The sequence below is a fragment of the Akanthomyces muscarius genome, assembly GCF_028009165.1.
Source record: "Akanthomyces muscarius strain Ve6 chromosome Unknown contig_18, whole genome shotgun sequence".
Taxonomy (NCBI): Eukaryota; Fungi; Ascomycota; class Sordariomycetes; order Hypocreales; family Cordycipitaceae; genus Akanthomyces; species Akanthomyces muscarius.
The window spans coordinates 1,826,842-1,842,908 of NW_026611618.1; the positions used below are offsets into that span (position 1 = coordinate 1,826,842).

At 54.8% G+C, this 16,067-nt stretch overlaps 4 protein-coding genes across 4 annotated transcripts; 1 reads left to right on the forward strand and 3 right to left on the reverse strand.

Moving 5' to 3' along the window:
* Positions 1–1,303: 1,303 nt before the first annotated feature.
* On the reverse strand, positions 1,304–3,339 carry LMH87_009067 (uncharacterized protein; the record flags this gene model as incomplete). Its single annotated transcript, XM_056202339.1, has 2 exons — positions 1,304–1,403; positions 1,478–3,339. The coding sequence occupies 2 exons, from the start codon at positions 3,337–3,339 to the stop codon at positions 1,304–1,306; spliced, it is 1,962 nt and encodes a 653-aa protein (XP_056056912.1).
* Positions 3,340–5,618: 2,279 nt separating this feature from the next.
* Positions 5,619–7,940, reverse strand: LMH87_009068 (uncharacterized protein; the record flags this gene model as incomplete). Its single annotated transcript, XM_056202340.1, has 10 exons — positions 5,619–6,213; positions 6,301–6,343; positions 6,397–6,479; positions 6,535–6,776; positions 6,849–6,891; positions 6,952–7,159; positions 7,222–7,335; positions 7,409–7,501; positions 7,579–7,599; positions 7,664–7,940. 10 exons carry the CDS (start codon positions 7,938–7,940, stop codon positions 5,619–5,621), a joined length of 1,719 nt encoding a protein of 572 aa, XP_056056913.1.
* Positions 7,941–10,436: 2,496 nt separating this feature from the next.
* LMH87_009069 (uncharacterized protein) lies at positions 10,437–12,213 on the forward strand (the record flags this gene model as incomplete). Its single annotated transcript, XM_056202341.1, has 4 exons — positions 10,437–10,745; positions 10,798–11,658; positions 11,732–12,057; positions 12,123–12,213. The coding sequence occupies 4 exons, from the start codon at positions 10,437–10,439 to the stop codon at positions 12,211–12,213; spliced, it is 1,587 nt and encodes a 528-aa protein (XP_056056914.1).
* Positions 12,214–12,377: 164 nt separating this feature from the next.
* Positions 12,378–15,924, reverse strand: LMH87_009070 (uncharacterized protein; the record flags this gene model as incomplete). Its single annotated transcript, XM_056202342.1, has 3 exons — positions 12,378–15,112; positions 15,180–15,373; positions 15,425–15,924. The coding sequence occupies 3 exons, from the start codon at positions 15,922–15,924 to the stop codon at positions 12,378–12,380; spliced, it is 3,429 nt and encodes a 1,142-aa protein (XP_056056915.1).
* Between the last annotated feature and the right edge of the window lie 143 nt (positions 15,925–16,067).

Genomic DNA, 16,067 nt, shown 5'->3' on the forward strand with positions numbered 1-16,067 from the left:
GCCACTGCAGGCAGCGCCCGCAAAGAAAAAATCGACTTTGCTGCGCCTGGTTGGCCTGACCCTGGCCAAGGCGAGGGGGACCAGCCCTCGTTTGCGTCTGTGAGTCATTGATTGTCCTACGGATACCGCGACCAGCGACGCTCCAGACTTCTGGCCCTTCATTGGCCTCTGATTGGCTGGAGTGGCAAGTACCCTATACCTCCACCGCGAAGGTGACGCGCCAGTCGTTGCATCGCCTGTGGCATCACTGTCTTGCGCGAACTTGCGCGTCTCACGTCGTTTTGGTGCGTATTTGACAGGAAAGACGGCCTCTACTGCTGCTCCAAATACGTTGGTCGATTTTCGCTGCGCTTCTGCCGCCGCGGGAGCTGGAAACTTGCGTGACGGCCTTTCATTTTGCAAGCGGCGAAAATTTCTGCGCCGGGGTCGCACAAGTCCAGGTTACTTGCGATGTCTTAGCTCGGGTGACCCAGTAAATACTACAAGTACCGCACTAACAATTTTCTCTAATCGTAACCTCGGTCATCGCCAGCGCCGCAGCTTACTCGCCAGAGATTGCACAGTGGCACCGGCAGCAACCAACCCCTGCCCTTGACTGTCTTTTTACACTTTGATGTTTGCCCGCTGCTGCAGATTAGCGGATCTGCTCGAGGCTCCAACCGACGTCATCCCCGCCGGACCGATCGTGGGAGCAGTCCTCAAATCGTCCATCGTCAATAGAGCAGTAACGTGAACATTCAAGAGTGCACCTCGTAAAAGGTCGGGAACGTACGTAGTAGGCTCTTTACACATTGTATCGCCTGGAATGTCTCTGAGACCCCCGTGGGCTTCAGGGTAGCCAAAGGGCGGCGAGCACAGCCACACAAATCCTTTGTATCCCTCGACGGAATGCACGGGACCGAATGCCCAAGCCAGTGAAAGCCAGAAGTTGTCTCAGATACCTTTGCGCCGTTCTGCGCCGTTCTCTGTCAATATCAGCAGTAGTGAGAGCCGGCCACTTTTTCGCACGCTGGGCGTGGTTGAAAAACTTGCTGCCATTTCAGATGTTTTTTGTGCTTGTATTTTTGTCACAGCTTGTAACCTGATGATGTGCTGGCTCTCGCTATTCGAGACACTGTGCCTGGTACAAGTACAAATGAGGTATCAACACCGAGAAGAAAATGCCAGATGCAGATGAAGGGGTGCCTCCTCCACCCCTCTTGATCGTTTTTGCTGTACAGAAAGAAAGGGCAACAAAGAGAAACAAAACATCGTCTCCCACACCCACTGCGGAGTCTTTTGTTGTGTCAAACGTGTTTCTTTTTTAGGTCATGTAGTACTTGGGGCCCTCGCCACCCTGAGGCACCTGCCAGTTGATGTCCTGATGGGGAGCCTTGATGTCGCAGGTCTTGCAGTGAATGCAGCTGTGAAGAGCTTGTGTTAGCTACGGTTGCTTCTCGGTGCCACCAACACGGGCCGTGAAGGAGCGACGACTTACTTTTGCGCGTTGATCTGGAAGCGCACGCCGTGCGGCTTGCTCTCGTCCTCCACGTACTCGTACACGCCGGCCGGGCAGAAGCGGTTCTCTAGGCCCTGGTAGGCCGGGTACGTCTCGTTGGTGTGGGCGTCCCAGTCCTTGACCTGGAGGTGGACGGGCTGGTCCTCCTCGTGGTTGGTGCCGGTGCGGGAGACGCTGGTGAGGATGTCAAAGGTGATTTTGCCGTCGGGCTTCTCGTACTCAATCTTCTTGTACTTGTCGGCGGGCTTGGTGGCGGCGTGGTCGGGCAGCTTGTGCTTGAAGGTCCAGGGCGTGCGGCCCTTGAGCAGGAAGGTGTCGAGGCCGGAGTAGGCGAGGCCGCCGAGGAGGCCGAGCGGGCCGTGGAAGGACGGGCGCAGGTTGCGCACCTCGCGGAGCTCCTTCCAGATGCTTGAGCTGCGCAGCGAGTCCTCGTAGTCGTAGAGGAAGACAGTGCCCGGGTCCTCGCGCTCGAGGGCCTTCCAGGCGGCCTTGGCGGCGAGGATGCCCGAGTGCATGGCGTTGTGCGTGCCCTTGACCTTGGGCACGTTGACGAAGCCGGCCGAGTCGCCGATGAGGGCGCCGCCGGGGAAGGCGACCTTGGGGATGGACTGGAAGCCGCCCTCGATGAGGGCGCGCGCGCCGTACGAGATGCACTTGCCGCCCTCGAGGACGTTGCGGAAGAGCGGATGCAGCTTGAGCTTCTGGAACTCCTGGTAGGGCGAGAGCCAGGGGTTCTTGTAGTCGAGGGAGACGACGAGGCCGAGGCTGACGAGGTTCTCGCCAAAGTGGTACATGAAGGAGCCGCCGTAGACGTCGCGCGGCAGCGGGTGGCCCATGGCGTGGACGACGAGGCCCTTTTCAAACTTGGCCGGGTCCACCTCCCAGACCTCCTTGATGCCGAGGCCGTACGTCTGGTGCTGGCTGTCGTGGCGCAGGTCAAACTTGTTGATGACCTGCTTACTGAGGCTGCCGTGGCAGCCCTCGCCAAACATGGTGACCTTTGCGTGGAACTCCATGCCGCGCTCAAAGGTGTCCTTGGGCTTGCCGTCGCGGCCGAGGCCGAGGTCGTTTGTGGCGACGCCGCGCACCGAGCCGTCGGGCTCGTACAGCACCTCGGCGGCGGCGAAGCCTGGGTAGATCTCGACGCCGAGCTCCTCGGCACGCTCGCCGAGCCACTTGACGAGCTGGTTGAGGCTGACAATGTAGTTGCCGTGGTTGCTCATCTGCGGCGGCGCGGGCAGCGGGATGGCGGCCGTCTTGGTCAGGAAGCGCATCTTGTCGGCGCCGGCGGGCGTCGCGTGCTCGAAGCGCGCCGGGTTGTCGGCGTCGAGCCAGTCCGGGAAGAGCTCCTCGACAGCCGTCGGCTGGATCACGGCCCCGGACAGGATGTGCGCGCCCACGTCGCCGGCCTTTTCGAGCACGATGACGCGGAAGTCGTCGTTGCCGGCCGCGTTGGCCAGCTGCTTGAGGCGGATGGCGGCCGAGAGGCCAGCGGGGCCCGCGCCGACGATGCAGACATCGACCTGGTCCGACTCGCGCTCGATGCGGCTCGGGTCAAAGGAGGCGTCGTCGTCCTGGCGCAGCGCCCGGCCCGAGGTGAAGCGTCGGATGCCGGTGCTGCTGCGGAGCGAGGCGCAGGCTGTCGTCGACGTCCGTGACGTTCTTTTTGTCGTGGCAACGGAGGGTCTGGAGATTGTGGAGGGCGTTGTCGTCGTCGTCGTCGTCGTCGAGGTGGTGGTGGTGATGCTGCGGCATATAGGTCGGCCGCTAGTGCCCAGCCGGCTGCCGATGGAGCGAGCACCGCGCTGGACGCATCTCGCCACGGGAGCTGGGGCCGACATTTTTGTGCGTGTAGAGAGAGCAAAATGATCTGGCGTCGGCAGAGGCGAGATGGAGGCACCAGGAAGCGCGGACGAGATCAATTGAAGCAAGATAGGGCCCGTGGCTTGTCTGCCGGAAAATGCGCGTGGAGAAGAGGCAAGTGCAAAGAGAGAAAGAAAAGGCCCCAAAGGAAGCCCGGCGGACAATACGTCAGACTAACGAGCGAGAGAGAGAGAGAGAGCCAAGAGGCAAAATGCGGGTTTACAATTATCTCGCTACCAATTGGCCTAGGACTTGTGGGGAAGCTGTCTTTTCTTCCAGGCGGTTGGGCGGCCGCTACAGCGGACTTTACAGTGACTTGGACGGCGATTTATGTTGGGTACCTAGGTAGTAGAGAGGCGGCGTTCTGTTTGTTTGCTTGTCTGCGGGCCAGGCTTCCCGATCCAAGCCGGGAGGGAGGCTCTTGAAAAGTGCCGGGAGCGGCGAAGTGACTTGTCTCTTCGGATCGTTTGTATGGGCTGCTTGCGGGCAGGTGCTCGGCTTAAGAAGTACCTCGGGCATCGCACCGAAGACAGGCACGTGCCAGCACAGAGCCCGTTGTCCCGACCCACCGGGGGAACCCGGCCTTTTTCGAGTAGAAGCGGTTATCGACGCATCAAAAGGGAATAAGGTCTTGTGAGCCAAGATGAAAAGGTTTGGTGTGTAGTGGCTTGTCAAAGGGTGTAGGGCTGGAGCTAGATCGGCAGTGCAGTCGGTGTACATATGGTGTCGTGATGCTGACAACAGCCGTAGTCATTAGTTACATGGCCGTCCTTCATCTTCGTCATTGGAACAAAACACCCTTGACACATAATTCCGGTGACAGACTTCAAATGGCAGGATACAAAACCGACTCGCATGCTTATGAAGTCTCTCGAAAGACGTTCACAGACTCCGCTTGGTTCCAACCAAGTGTTGATGTCGTCATGGCCTAGCCTACCCTGTATCGCCGTCCGCGATTGCGCCCGTCGCCGCGACGTAGTGCCCTTCAAACACGCCACGTTTTCTTGAGAAATGACGAGATACTGTGCGAAAATGTCAAGATACTGCACACTGCTGGCTGCCATCACATAATAGCCATCACGTCGTTGGTAGAAACGCCTCCAGACTCCGGAAACAAGGCCGGCTACCTCGGTCAACGCGCCGGAGCAGCGTCTCCGCCGGAATTGAGCCCACCGGCATGATCCAAAGTTACAAAGAAACGGGATCTCACATTGATTATCACAGCGTGTTTTTACAAAAAGTCTGCTGGCCGCTTGCCAGTCCGAAACAACAAAGCCCTCTATGTCTCTTCCATCGTTATACTGATAGTTAAAACTTGTCAACTTACCAACTACAGCGTGGTACAATCGTAGCCCAAAGATTGGCGTGGCTAGGACCAGAGAAACGGTGGCATATCGTAGACCATTTTCTTCTTCTGCCATCTTATCTTTCAAAGCATGATAGCGATCCTTGGATCTCAACTCGGGCGCTTGATGGACGTCTTGCGCCATCTTTAACCCAGCCGCAGCCCATGGGTGACAAGAGAGATGTCATTACGCCGGTGGCGGCGCCTCATCAATTGAGCATGGACATCAAGCCTAGAATAGCAGCGAGCGATTCTTCCAATATTTAGGAAAGAATGACGGCGGCACCGTCAACTTTCGCACCGTCAAATCGAACCAGCCCTCGTGATTCTTATGAAAGGCATACAAACAGGCCTTTCCCTACATTGCTTGTGGCTGCGCATCACCACTTCGCATCACAAGGTCAAACAATGTTGTTTAAACGCACTGGTATTTGCGACAAGCGATCTCTCTATCCTGTCGGCGCTATATACACGGGGTGCCTTGCGCGGCGCCATCGCCAGGTGTTGGATTCCTGGCTGACGAGAACAGCGCGACCAATTCAACGATTAGCAAGGATTCTTTCTATTACTACAAAGACATACGATAGTGCATTATTAATGGAATATCATGCGCGATTTCAAGGGGCAAGTATAATATTTGGATAGCGACTTGGCTCCGAGCCAAAACGAAGAGGCCACTTACACGGTGTACCCCCTGCGCCGACCACAATACACAGCAAGCCACAAAAGCCACTTCGATGAATAAGCTCTGAAATATATAAACTAATATAGCAGGCATATACAGGAAGTGTGCATAAATTGTGGGCTGGTCCAGCCAGCCGCAATTGCTGGGCTGCCGAGTTGCCCGCATGTTGAATGCAGGGCGCAGCGAGGGTCTACATACATAAAGCAATTCAGCCACAGTCTTACCCATCATGCTGAAATGATGTGACTCAGCTTCTCTTCCTGTGCTTCTCTGACCTGTCTCTCACTGTAGTACTCGGCGGCTTCACGCTCCAGGTATCGCGCGTTGTCTCTCTTGGCCTTGTCCGTGTCAACAAACCAGAGCGCAAAACAACCAACAGAACCCATGGCAAAGAGAAACCAGTAAGCCGCATTGGTTTTTCCATGAGCCCGTTCAATAATGGCCGAAGACACAAACGGGCCAATGAAGCCAGAGGTTTTGCCCACGCAGTTGAACAGGGAGAAGAACAGGAAGGCCTTGGGCGCCGGAACAACCTCAGAGATCATTGTTATTTGATAGCTTCCCCAAGCGGCCGTTTGGAAGTTCCACGCCTGTGCAATCCAGAATTCCCATGTGTTTTTGAAACCCAAGGAGTTGGTGAAGTATCCTATGCCTCCCCAGAGAGAGGGCACGAGCGTCATGCAGGCGCCGTAGAAAACGCCAGCTTTGACTGAAAAGCGGAACTTCTTCTGCAGTAATAGAACAAATACCGTGCCGGACCCACCCGACAAATCGGCAACCAAGCTCATGGCGTTCAACTTGAGCGGCGAGTAGTTGATGACTCTAAAAGTTGGAAAAAGATGTGTAAGTACCTAATCAAACCGCGGACGAGAGGAATTCATCATTGAGCAAGTGTTGAGGGAGACATACTCGTTCTGGAGAATACCAGTGATGTTAAAATAAGTACCAAAGGCTGACTATGTCAGCTTTCATTTATACAACTCGATTCCTTGATGGTTGGCTTACTCTCCTGGAGCATGAAGAAGGCAAGGAGGTAGAGCAGGCACTGGCGAAGCTCCTTTGCCGCCCTCATTGCGCTCCACATTTGCCTTGAATTATATTAGAATGGTGCAGCGACCGGGAATTGTTGCAAATAAGACGTACTTGAATCCAACTGTCCAGAAGCTGGTTCCCTCGGGAAGCTGCTGCCCGGGTCGGTGCTTCTGAACAAGAAAGAACGGGACAGTGAAAATGACCGTGAGAGCACCGAAATAGCCCATCAATACATTGTAAGATTTAATGAGCTCTTTAGGGCCGTCGAAGCCGATGCCGGCCGAAATACCGACTGCGATGGCGTAGAAGACGACGACGAGGGCCGAGCCGGTAATGTTGCACAGATTATAAAGCTGATTTTTGTGATGATGTGTTAGAATAGGAGCCTAGAAAAAAATTAGGGTGCTATTGAAGGAGCCAAATACCTTTGAACGCTCGTACGAATCGAGTTCAGCATGCTCCTCGGCCCTGCGAAGTGGCAAGTCAGCGTGCTACTTCAAATGCCCTCTCCAGGGAAGCAAAACGTACGACTTGCTACCATCACGTACTTCCTGCTCGGATTTGAGAACTTTCGGCAGGTTATGGACCAGACTGGGAAACGTGGCCGTATAGAAAGCCGTGGCGATGTTGGCAGCCAGCGAGCCCACAACGTAGAGGGCTTGGGCGGCTTGCCACTGCTCGGGCTTGTTGATGCCGCACATGGCAAACTGGCAGATGTAAAGTATGCACTGGGCGGCTAGGAGATTCAGAAGAGTAAGAGAGTTGTCATTGCGCGCGGGAATTGCCAAGGTAGCTCACTAATCATGATCCATGGGCGCCAGTTGCCGTAGTCGGCGTAGGGGCCGACTGTCAGCAGAGTGACCAGCTGCGCAGCGAAAAGAATACCAGTAATGTCGAGGAGGAAAGAGTTTACTGGAATCAGTGAGTCCAAATGACCAGGGGACAAAAGCGATTGAAAGTGATGCTGCCGCCGCAGGTCCCTTACAGTTCAGATGCTGGCCGCCCCAGTGGACTATTTTGTCTGGGAAGGCCTGAGAGGTGAGAGCCTGTCGTAAGGCGCCACCATTGCCGCCAATCGCTAGAACGAACCATGATTAGTTGTACTCGATTGAATGCGCGACCTAGCACATTTATAGAATTGTTTTATATACTCACGGGCACCATTGTTGGAAAAGTCTGCCATCCGTCGTTGTTAGTGGGTGGACCGTCTTAGTGGTGAGGGTCGCTGTCCAGGACTTACAATAAACGCAGAAGAAAATGTACTCCCACTTTCCAGTCGGCATCACATTGCCCGTCGTGGGGATGGTATGCTGCTGCTGAATGAATCCCAGAGCGCCCTTCTTGTGCAGGTCCGGTGCCGAACCACTGCCATCGCTGCCAGGCGCGTCCTCGACGTGCTCCTCGGCCTGCTTCTCCGTGTTGGACGCCTCCCGGGCTGCGGGCGGTGGCGGCGCATCTTGCGGGTCGGATGCGGCAATGGGATCCGTATTTCCTGGGGAAACGTTTCTATCCGCCATTGTGCTCTCTGCTGCACAAGATCGCAAATCGAAAAGAGAAGAGCGCTGTGAAATGCTCAGTTGTTCAACGTGGGCAAACCCTTCAACGCTGGGAAGGGAGGATCTAGGAGCGAGAGAGGCGGTTGTCCTAGTTATACATGCGGGGGATTGTGCATGCGGGGGAAGCGACAAGGCAACTTATCCGTCTTACACCATTGTCACATTTTCCTTTTGGCCACTTAAACTAACAACGCCTGGCCATTTCGGCTACAGCGCCGACGCAGTCTCGCTTCCCCGCATTCAAAAACGAAGCCAGCAAGTGCCCGGGGTTGGAGAATGAGCAGGGGGGATTGTCTTGGTGTGGATGGTTCAGATCATTTGATCCTCTGCATACGAAGTACATCATACCCAAACGGGTCTAGGAAAAGTAGCATGATAAGATGACAGGAGCAACGGCCAGACACAAGCTTGAGCCGAATCATCCCTAGAAGAGCCGTCACTGCATGAGCGTGTCATTGTGGCGTCTTGTTTGGTTGAACAGAATTGGCTGACACGCAAGGAAAGCCGCATTTCGCACCGACTTGAGCGGCCTCTTCTAATTTTGAGAGCATTTGCCTCTGTCCGCAGCCTTTCTCGCGTCTGCAGGATCCCCTCTACATGCGTTGTGCTACTGCGCTCAAAGGCTCTCCCGTAAACAGACGGGTCGTTAGCCGCGGGCATAGGAACTTTTGTTACTCCACTCCCTTCCAAAAGCCTTCTCTCATGCAAAAAAAAGTTGGTGGGGAGCTTCCAGTTGGTGTCTTCACTTCGTACTAACTACTGAGCCTGATCGCTAGCTCATCTGCGCGCGCGCTTCAAAAGCCTTGAAAAGGCTGCAACTTCCCCAGCAGCACGGCTTTTGCAATTGCGGCGCATACAGTCCAGCTGAACCATTTTTTCGACACATTAGGCTCGAGTTTAGGGTCCTGGGCTAGGCCTCGCTTCGATAACTACTGGCATGCTGCTACTGCACGATAATGGGAATTGCCAACAGTTCCATCTGCTTCAACAGACCCCGGATTGAAACCACCAGGGCGCTGTCCCCCCACGGGAAGTTCCCCACGGGGGCTTTGGTGGCTTGCCCGAGGAGCGCTGGCGGGCGATCGCCATTTTAGCCTGTTCCTCCCCTGCTCCCCCGCACAAACAAAGCGGCTTGGCGTAGGCCAACGAACCAACTAACAGAAAGCCTCGCCTTGGATTTTCCCGAAGGATCATTCGTGCGCTTTTTGGAGCCCTTTTCGGTGGCTTGGAGGCGGCGCCATGGCCTGGGGGGGTGCGAGCTTGTGACGACACTGACAGTTCAACGACGGGAATACCTCCTTCCGTGTAGTCGATTGCTCTGGCGGTCAGCTGGTGAGCAGACACAGAGGCGCAAAGGCAGGATTCTCCAACACAAGTGGCTAGTAAAAAGTCGGCTCTCTTTTTCAAAGGCTTTGCTGGCTGCTGGCAAACAGACCAACCCCGCAAAGCCAGCACCTCCCTGGCCACGGCGTTGCAACCGGCCCTTTTTCTACCTGCCGGCGTTGCATTTCCAAGGCGGGGAAACGAACTGATGAACTTTTCCAGATTGGAGCAGGAAACTGTGCAGATTTTGAGCCTTAGCCCTAGCATTGAACGCTGTGCCGCAAGTTGTCAACATTGCTTCACAAGTCCAGATTATGAAAGATGCAAAGGGCGGACAAACGTCAGCCCTTCCAGATCTAAAATCATGTATTTGTATCAAGGCCAAAAGCTTGCGATGCGGATCCCCTGGAGGGTCCTACTAGTTTTGTCTCACAGTGCCCATGTCCAACATAACGACACCCGCCCCGAGCAGCATGGTACTCTTGCATATTGACTGGTATTTTCATTCTCAGCCTCGCCATATCCTCCAATCTTGCAAAGCAGAGAAGCAAAAGAAAAGCCTATGTAGTTTGTACGCGACTAGTCGAGGTTGACACCATCGAGCGCTGCTCGCGGTGGCTTTGGTGGCGTAGCACTAATCGACTAATACACCGAGCTCATGCAGAAAAGTTGCAGGCCTTGGCGTGTTAGTTGCACTTTACGAGACCGACCACACCAAGCCAGCTCTGGAGAGGGCCGAACAGCTTCACTAGCAGGGGCCCGGGAACTCTTCACCGCGACGTAGAATTGTGCTGTAGTCGTGTACTGGTGTGTATACAAGGCCTCTCACCTTCCAAATCGGACAAGGTGGGCTCAAGTGTGTGTTGAACAAGCTGCATGCTTTCTCCGCACGCCTTGTTACTTTGAATGCTACGCTTCCCCTCCTCTCGTGCAACACATGCCGCTGTCGACTGCAGATTTACTGATATTATTACCCTTGCTCCCCGCGTTTCTTTTGTCCATTCTTTTTGTTTTTGCCTCTCGTAGTAGTGACCCTGATGATCACTTGCCTCCTGTTTTAATTCTTGAATTTTCATAAAAGCTAGTAGATCGATCTACCTCACAAGACTCACCTACCCCAGAAAGCAACACGCAATGAAGTACAACCTTGTATTGGCCGCGTTGGCAGCCGGTCTGAGCACCGCCGCCGACTGCCCGGCCTATGAGCAATACGCCCGCCAGCGGCACGAGCCCTTTTCGTGCGGCAAGTACAAGTTTCCGTACCAGCGCCCCGCGAAGGAGTGCCGCTCGTACGTGGTGCCCGAGGTCGAGCGTGTCATCAAGGACATGAAGGCAAAAGTGCACGACCCGGACCTGTACCGGCTCTTCCTCAACACATGGCCCAACACGGTGGACACGACGGTGCTCTGGCGCGGGACGTCGGCCGACAACCCCGAAGAAGAGGTATGGAGTGCGACTTTGGACGCAAGTCTTTTCAGTTGATTGACAAGTACAGCTCGCGTTTGTCATTACCGGTGACATCAACGCCATGTGGCTCCGCGACAGCGCCAACCAGCTGCAGTCGTACAAGCCCATCCTCAACGACACGTCCGCCGGCAACGACACCAACACCGTCGCCGCGCTCTTCCGCGGCGTCATCAACCTGCAGGCGCGGTATCTGCGCAAGAACCCCTACTGCAACTCCTTCCAGCCGCCCGCCGAGTCCAAGATCCCGCCCATCCAGCACCGGCGGAAGCGCTCCTCCACCAGCCCCGAAGGCCACCGCCTGAACAACCTCGGTCGCCGGGACACGGTCTCGCCGCCCTACGACCCCAACGAGGTCTGGGAGTGCAAGTACGAGCTCGACTCCATCGCCGCCTTCTTCCAGCTCTCGCACGACTACTTCTCCGCGACCGGCGACGCCGCCTTTTTCGGCAAGTTTGCCTGGCGCGAGACCGTGTCCGCGCTGCTCGACACGGCGCGCGGCCTCATGGTCGGCACCTACGCCGACGACGGGCGCGTCAACCCCTCGCCGTACACCTGGTTCCGCGACGCCACCACGGCGACCGAGGTCGTCTCCAACAACGGCAAGGGCAACCCCGTCGAGGACCGCATCGGCATGGTGCGCAGCTTCTTCCGCCCGTCCGACGACTCCACCATCTACCAGTACTTTGTGCCGGCGAATATGATGTTTGCGCAGAACCTCAAGAACTGCGCCGTCATCATGGAGAGCGTGGATGCCAAGCTCGCCAAGGACATGGAGGACATGGCCGCGGGCATCAGAAAGGCAATCGACGACTATGCAGTCGTAAAGCACCCCAAATATGGCGAGATTTACGCTTACGAGGTGGATGGCTTTGGCTCCGTCAATTTCATGGTACGTTTGTAAAAAGAAAAAAATCCGTCCTTCTTGTTGTGGCGCGTGGTGACTTACACGAGACGTTTTCCAGGACGACGCCAACATCCCCTCCCTGCTCAGCATCCCGCATCTCGGCTACGAGGCCAACGACAATGCCATCTACAAGCGCACTCGCGACTTCGTCCTCAGCCGCTCCAACCCGTACTTTAGCACGGGGCCCGTCCTCAACTCGACCGGCGGGCCGCACCTGGGCCCCGGCATGGCCTGGCCGATGGGCGTCATCATGCGCATCATGACGAGCGACGACGACGACGAGATTGCTGGCAGCCTGAAGATGCTCATGGGCGCCACCAGCGGCCTGGGCCTGATTCACGAGTCCGTCAATACCTTTGACGACACCAACTGGAGCCGTTCATGGTACGTTTGTGTTTCCTTATCTGGGCTGAAGCCAGGAAAAGTAATCTCAGCTAACACTGGTTTAGGTTCGCCTGGGCAAACGGCCTCTTTGGCCAGATGCTCATCGATCTCGCGGACAGAAAGCCCAAGATTCTACAACGTAGCTTCCAAGACTAAACGTCGGCACATGATTGATATGTATTCACGCTAGTTTAATGCCGTTGCCTATGAAATGAGCGTATCGCCAAAACCAATAAAAATGTACAAGACCAACAAAATACACCATTACTCCGCCAATGCAAACTTTGTAGAGCATGAAATACAAGCCTTCTTCTCGCTGTCTAACTCAAATCAAAACCTGCACCAGACGTGATCGCGTAAAGAAGCTTCTGTCGCAACGTTGCTTCACTGCTGTATCGTGGCAGCTTGAGCAGGTTGACACAGGTGCTCGTGCTCGGCAATCGTTCCTCATCGGTTCCCGCATCACGAATGCTAAAGAGCGGCCGCAGCTGGGAGAAGCCAAGCAACGGCGCGCGGGGCGTGGAGCTGACGTATTTGAGCAGGTCTCTGCGCTGTGTATCAGTAAACCCGCGCAGGACCCTCCAAAACATTTTTATTGTCGGGTGCTCTTCATTGTCATCGCCAACCTCGTAGAGACCGCTGTAGACAGTATTCCGGCGCAAGTCCTCGACGTTAATCTCGGACGAGTCGCCGCCGACTAGGCGCTGAAGCTCGGACTGGTTAAACATGGACAGCCAGGATGGCCGGATGATGGCGCGGAGACCTCGCAAAAACGCCGCTGTTTGCATCGCAGGCTGGACAACCAGGCGGTGGCGAGCCATGTATGAGATGTACAGGGGTCGGTTATCATTCGTTACGTATACCTGATCACCGTTCGCTACCAACAGCTTTGTCACCGTCTTGATCGGCGCGCCAGGCATAGAGACCTGATCCGTCACGGTGAAGTCGATGCCAAGTTCGGAGACGTCACCAGGATAGTTCTTGAGGCGCAGCATGCCCTTGTACAGCTCCTCATCCATGTCTCGCAGGTCGTTGATGCTTCCTTTGTACTTGTTCTCCTCATTCGGCCCAGACGAGGGCCATTTCAGGAGGAAGAATCCAGCAAAGTTCAAATCCACGAGGATGCCCTCGTACATGCATTTGCCGACAATGCGACCCAAGAATTCGTACCGTTTTAGCTGCTCATTGAGGATATGGCGCCACTCGGGAGACGTTTCCTTCAGTCTGCCTTCCCTCATTGTCTCTTTTACCGTGTCGATGGCAGTTGGGTTTGGGTAGAGTAGCCCGTCTGGGCTCGAGGTGAACATATTCAGGGAGTCGTCCTGGTCGCCAAAGGCTTCAGATGTGACACTAATCAGAAACTCTTTGGTGACACCGCCACCATCAATGCCGGCTTCAGGTTGATCGAATTGGTCGACGAATGTGATCTGGATTGGGTCCTTGAGGCCATCACCGATATTGTAAAGCTCCTCATAGGCATCATCGAAAAGCTGGCCTCTCCGAATCTGCGCTGCGTGCTTACCATACGCCGAAAAGGGCCCTGCAGGGTCCCTTCTCGACATGTCGAGTTCAATAAAATGCCTAAAGATCATTACTCGAGTATCAAATGGCACGGCAAATGGCATGTGCTTCAAAATCGCCAACTTGGGACCCATTTCTGCCAGTCGGCGCTCTCGTTGCACCCGCCTTTGCTGTGCCCGCAACTGTTCCATTCTCGCATGTCTTGACAGTCGTTGGCCGGCAAATGTCAAGTTGACTGCTTGATCGAAAGGGGACATTGCGTTATCGGCATCTTCCATTTCGTCGTCACTGTCGGACAATTCTTCATCGCGCTGGCGCTGCTCCTCCGCAATGACGGCAGACACAAAATCTTCTCTCTGGAGCTTGTCTGTGACGAGCCAGTGATCTTTGGGAAGGAAGGGTTTACGGGAATCCCTCTCGTAGAGCATTGTCATGGCATTAGATATTATTTCGCGAAGGCTGTCAAAATCCAACTTGGTAGATTTGAGTTTGATAGCGCTAGGAGCAGTTGACTCTTTTTGTTGTGTCGAGTCGGCGCCAAGGTAAGAGTCAAGTCGAGACTGCACCACCTCTTGGGGCTCTTCCTGAGTTGGTGAAACGTCACGGGCTCTATAATACAGCGTAAAAGCGACGTTTCTCAGAAAAAGAGTGAGCGATTTTACATCATCGAACGATAAGCTGCAAGCCTGGATGCGCGAAGGCGAAGAGTTGTCTCGCAACGGAGACGGGTTAATGCCGCTAAAAAAGTCTTCGTCATCACTGAGCCGCAGAATAAACGTGTACAATTCGAGGAAGAGGAGAATGATGCGCCATTCTTGGTCGTCGACAGTCTCTTCACCTTGTGAGGAAGTTGAGAGATATTTCTTCAAAATTCCAAGCGTTTGTCCAGACTCTCCGCGTAGGGATTGGAAAACAGTGGTCTCTTGGACCATCTGCCACAGAAAGATGACCGTAGGAACTGGCCCTGTTCGAGTTGTGACCTGTTCCAGAAACAATTTCATGCGTACATCATCAGCACTGTCGGGGAAGCTCTTTAATAGCATCAGAAGATATCCTGCTAACAAGCTTGTGCCCTGGAGTGCGTCGCGGCTTGGTTGGATAGAGCTGGCAGTGAAATCCCGCAGGATTTTTGAAGTGCCTTCATTACTAATGAGCCACAACAGATGACGGGAGAGATATGGGTCGATAGCAGATTGGTTTGTGCTACTCGAGGCGTCTGAGTCGTTTATCCGGGATTTTGGGGTTACGCGAGCGCTGATTTCCGAAGAGAGAGCCGACAACTGGGTAAAAACGGAGCGAATTTGACCAACGCCAGCTTGTGAACACATCTGCGCTCCGCTGAGATGGACGAAGTGAGCGAGGAGCCATAGTAACTCGTCTAGAGCGCCGTTGGAATTGCGAGGCAATGTGTAAATGTATGTGATTGCGTGGCCGAGCTGGTCGGCATCGATGATGGCGGCGAAACGGTCGATGTTCTTTTCGAAAAGTGTAATATTTTCCTTGGTTAGGAAGTGAGAAGTAAGAGATGTGTAAGCTGAGTTGTACTACAGTTAGCTCTGTGATTCTGGGAGAGGATTGATAATGAGTGATTTGGGACGTACCTTGGGAGTCTGCTTGGAGAGTGACAGATATACTCTCGATGATTTCTTCAAGCCAGTCCTCGCCCTCTACTTGTCGGCAGATGTAACCCAACGCATCAAAGTATTTGTCGCGGGAGGAGCTCAACGCTGAGTGGACGGATTGTATTATTCGGGTAGCGAGGCGGAGAGGAACGATGAGCTCGTCAGCAGGAGTGCTAGATGGCAGGTTAGACGACAAGCAGCTTTGGAAATAAACGAAGTCGTACCCTTTTCTGGCGCTGAAATACAAGGCAGAAACTATAATTTCAACCAATCTCCGTATGCGAGACGGGTGTGTATGTTGGGGATACAGGCTCTCCCCGTCGACGTTGGCAGCATCGTTCGCGTACTGTAGCAAGCGTCGGAGATCGTCGGGTCGGGCTGGTGTGCAAAAAGAGAGCAGCATACTGAATGCTCGGTGAAGCCTGTCAATGTTGCCCGCGGAAGCCGGGGTGCAGTACAATTTGTCGAATGTGGCACGGCGTTGGTCGGCAAGATGGGAGCGTGCTCTGTGACCCCGCCATGTTCGCTGAAGACGCGAGGCAGCCTGGAGACGCAGGCGTTCGGCTTGTCGTTTCTCACGGTCGGCCTGGGCGTCAGATATGGTCTTTGTGGTGCTGGAGACGGTAGATGGGCTCCAGGAGGTGTTGGCAAAGGGATTTCCGGCGGCACCACTGAGGTTGACGTTTCGGGGGCGCCTGGAGTTACCCGTGAAGGTTGAGAACATGGCGACGGAGTGTTTGTGCCCTCGGGGCTTTGTGGCGAGGATGGCTGGTGGTGCGAGCGCAGCCTGTGCTAGGTAGTGATATGAAGGAGGGGAGGGGAGGCGACGACGAAGATCTGGCGAGAAGATGAGAGGTTCCGAGTAAA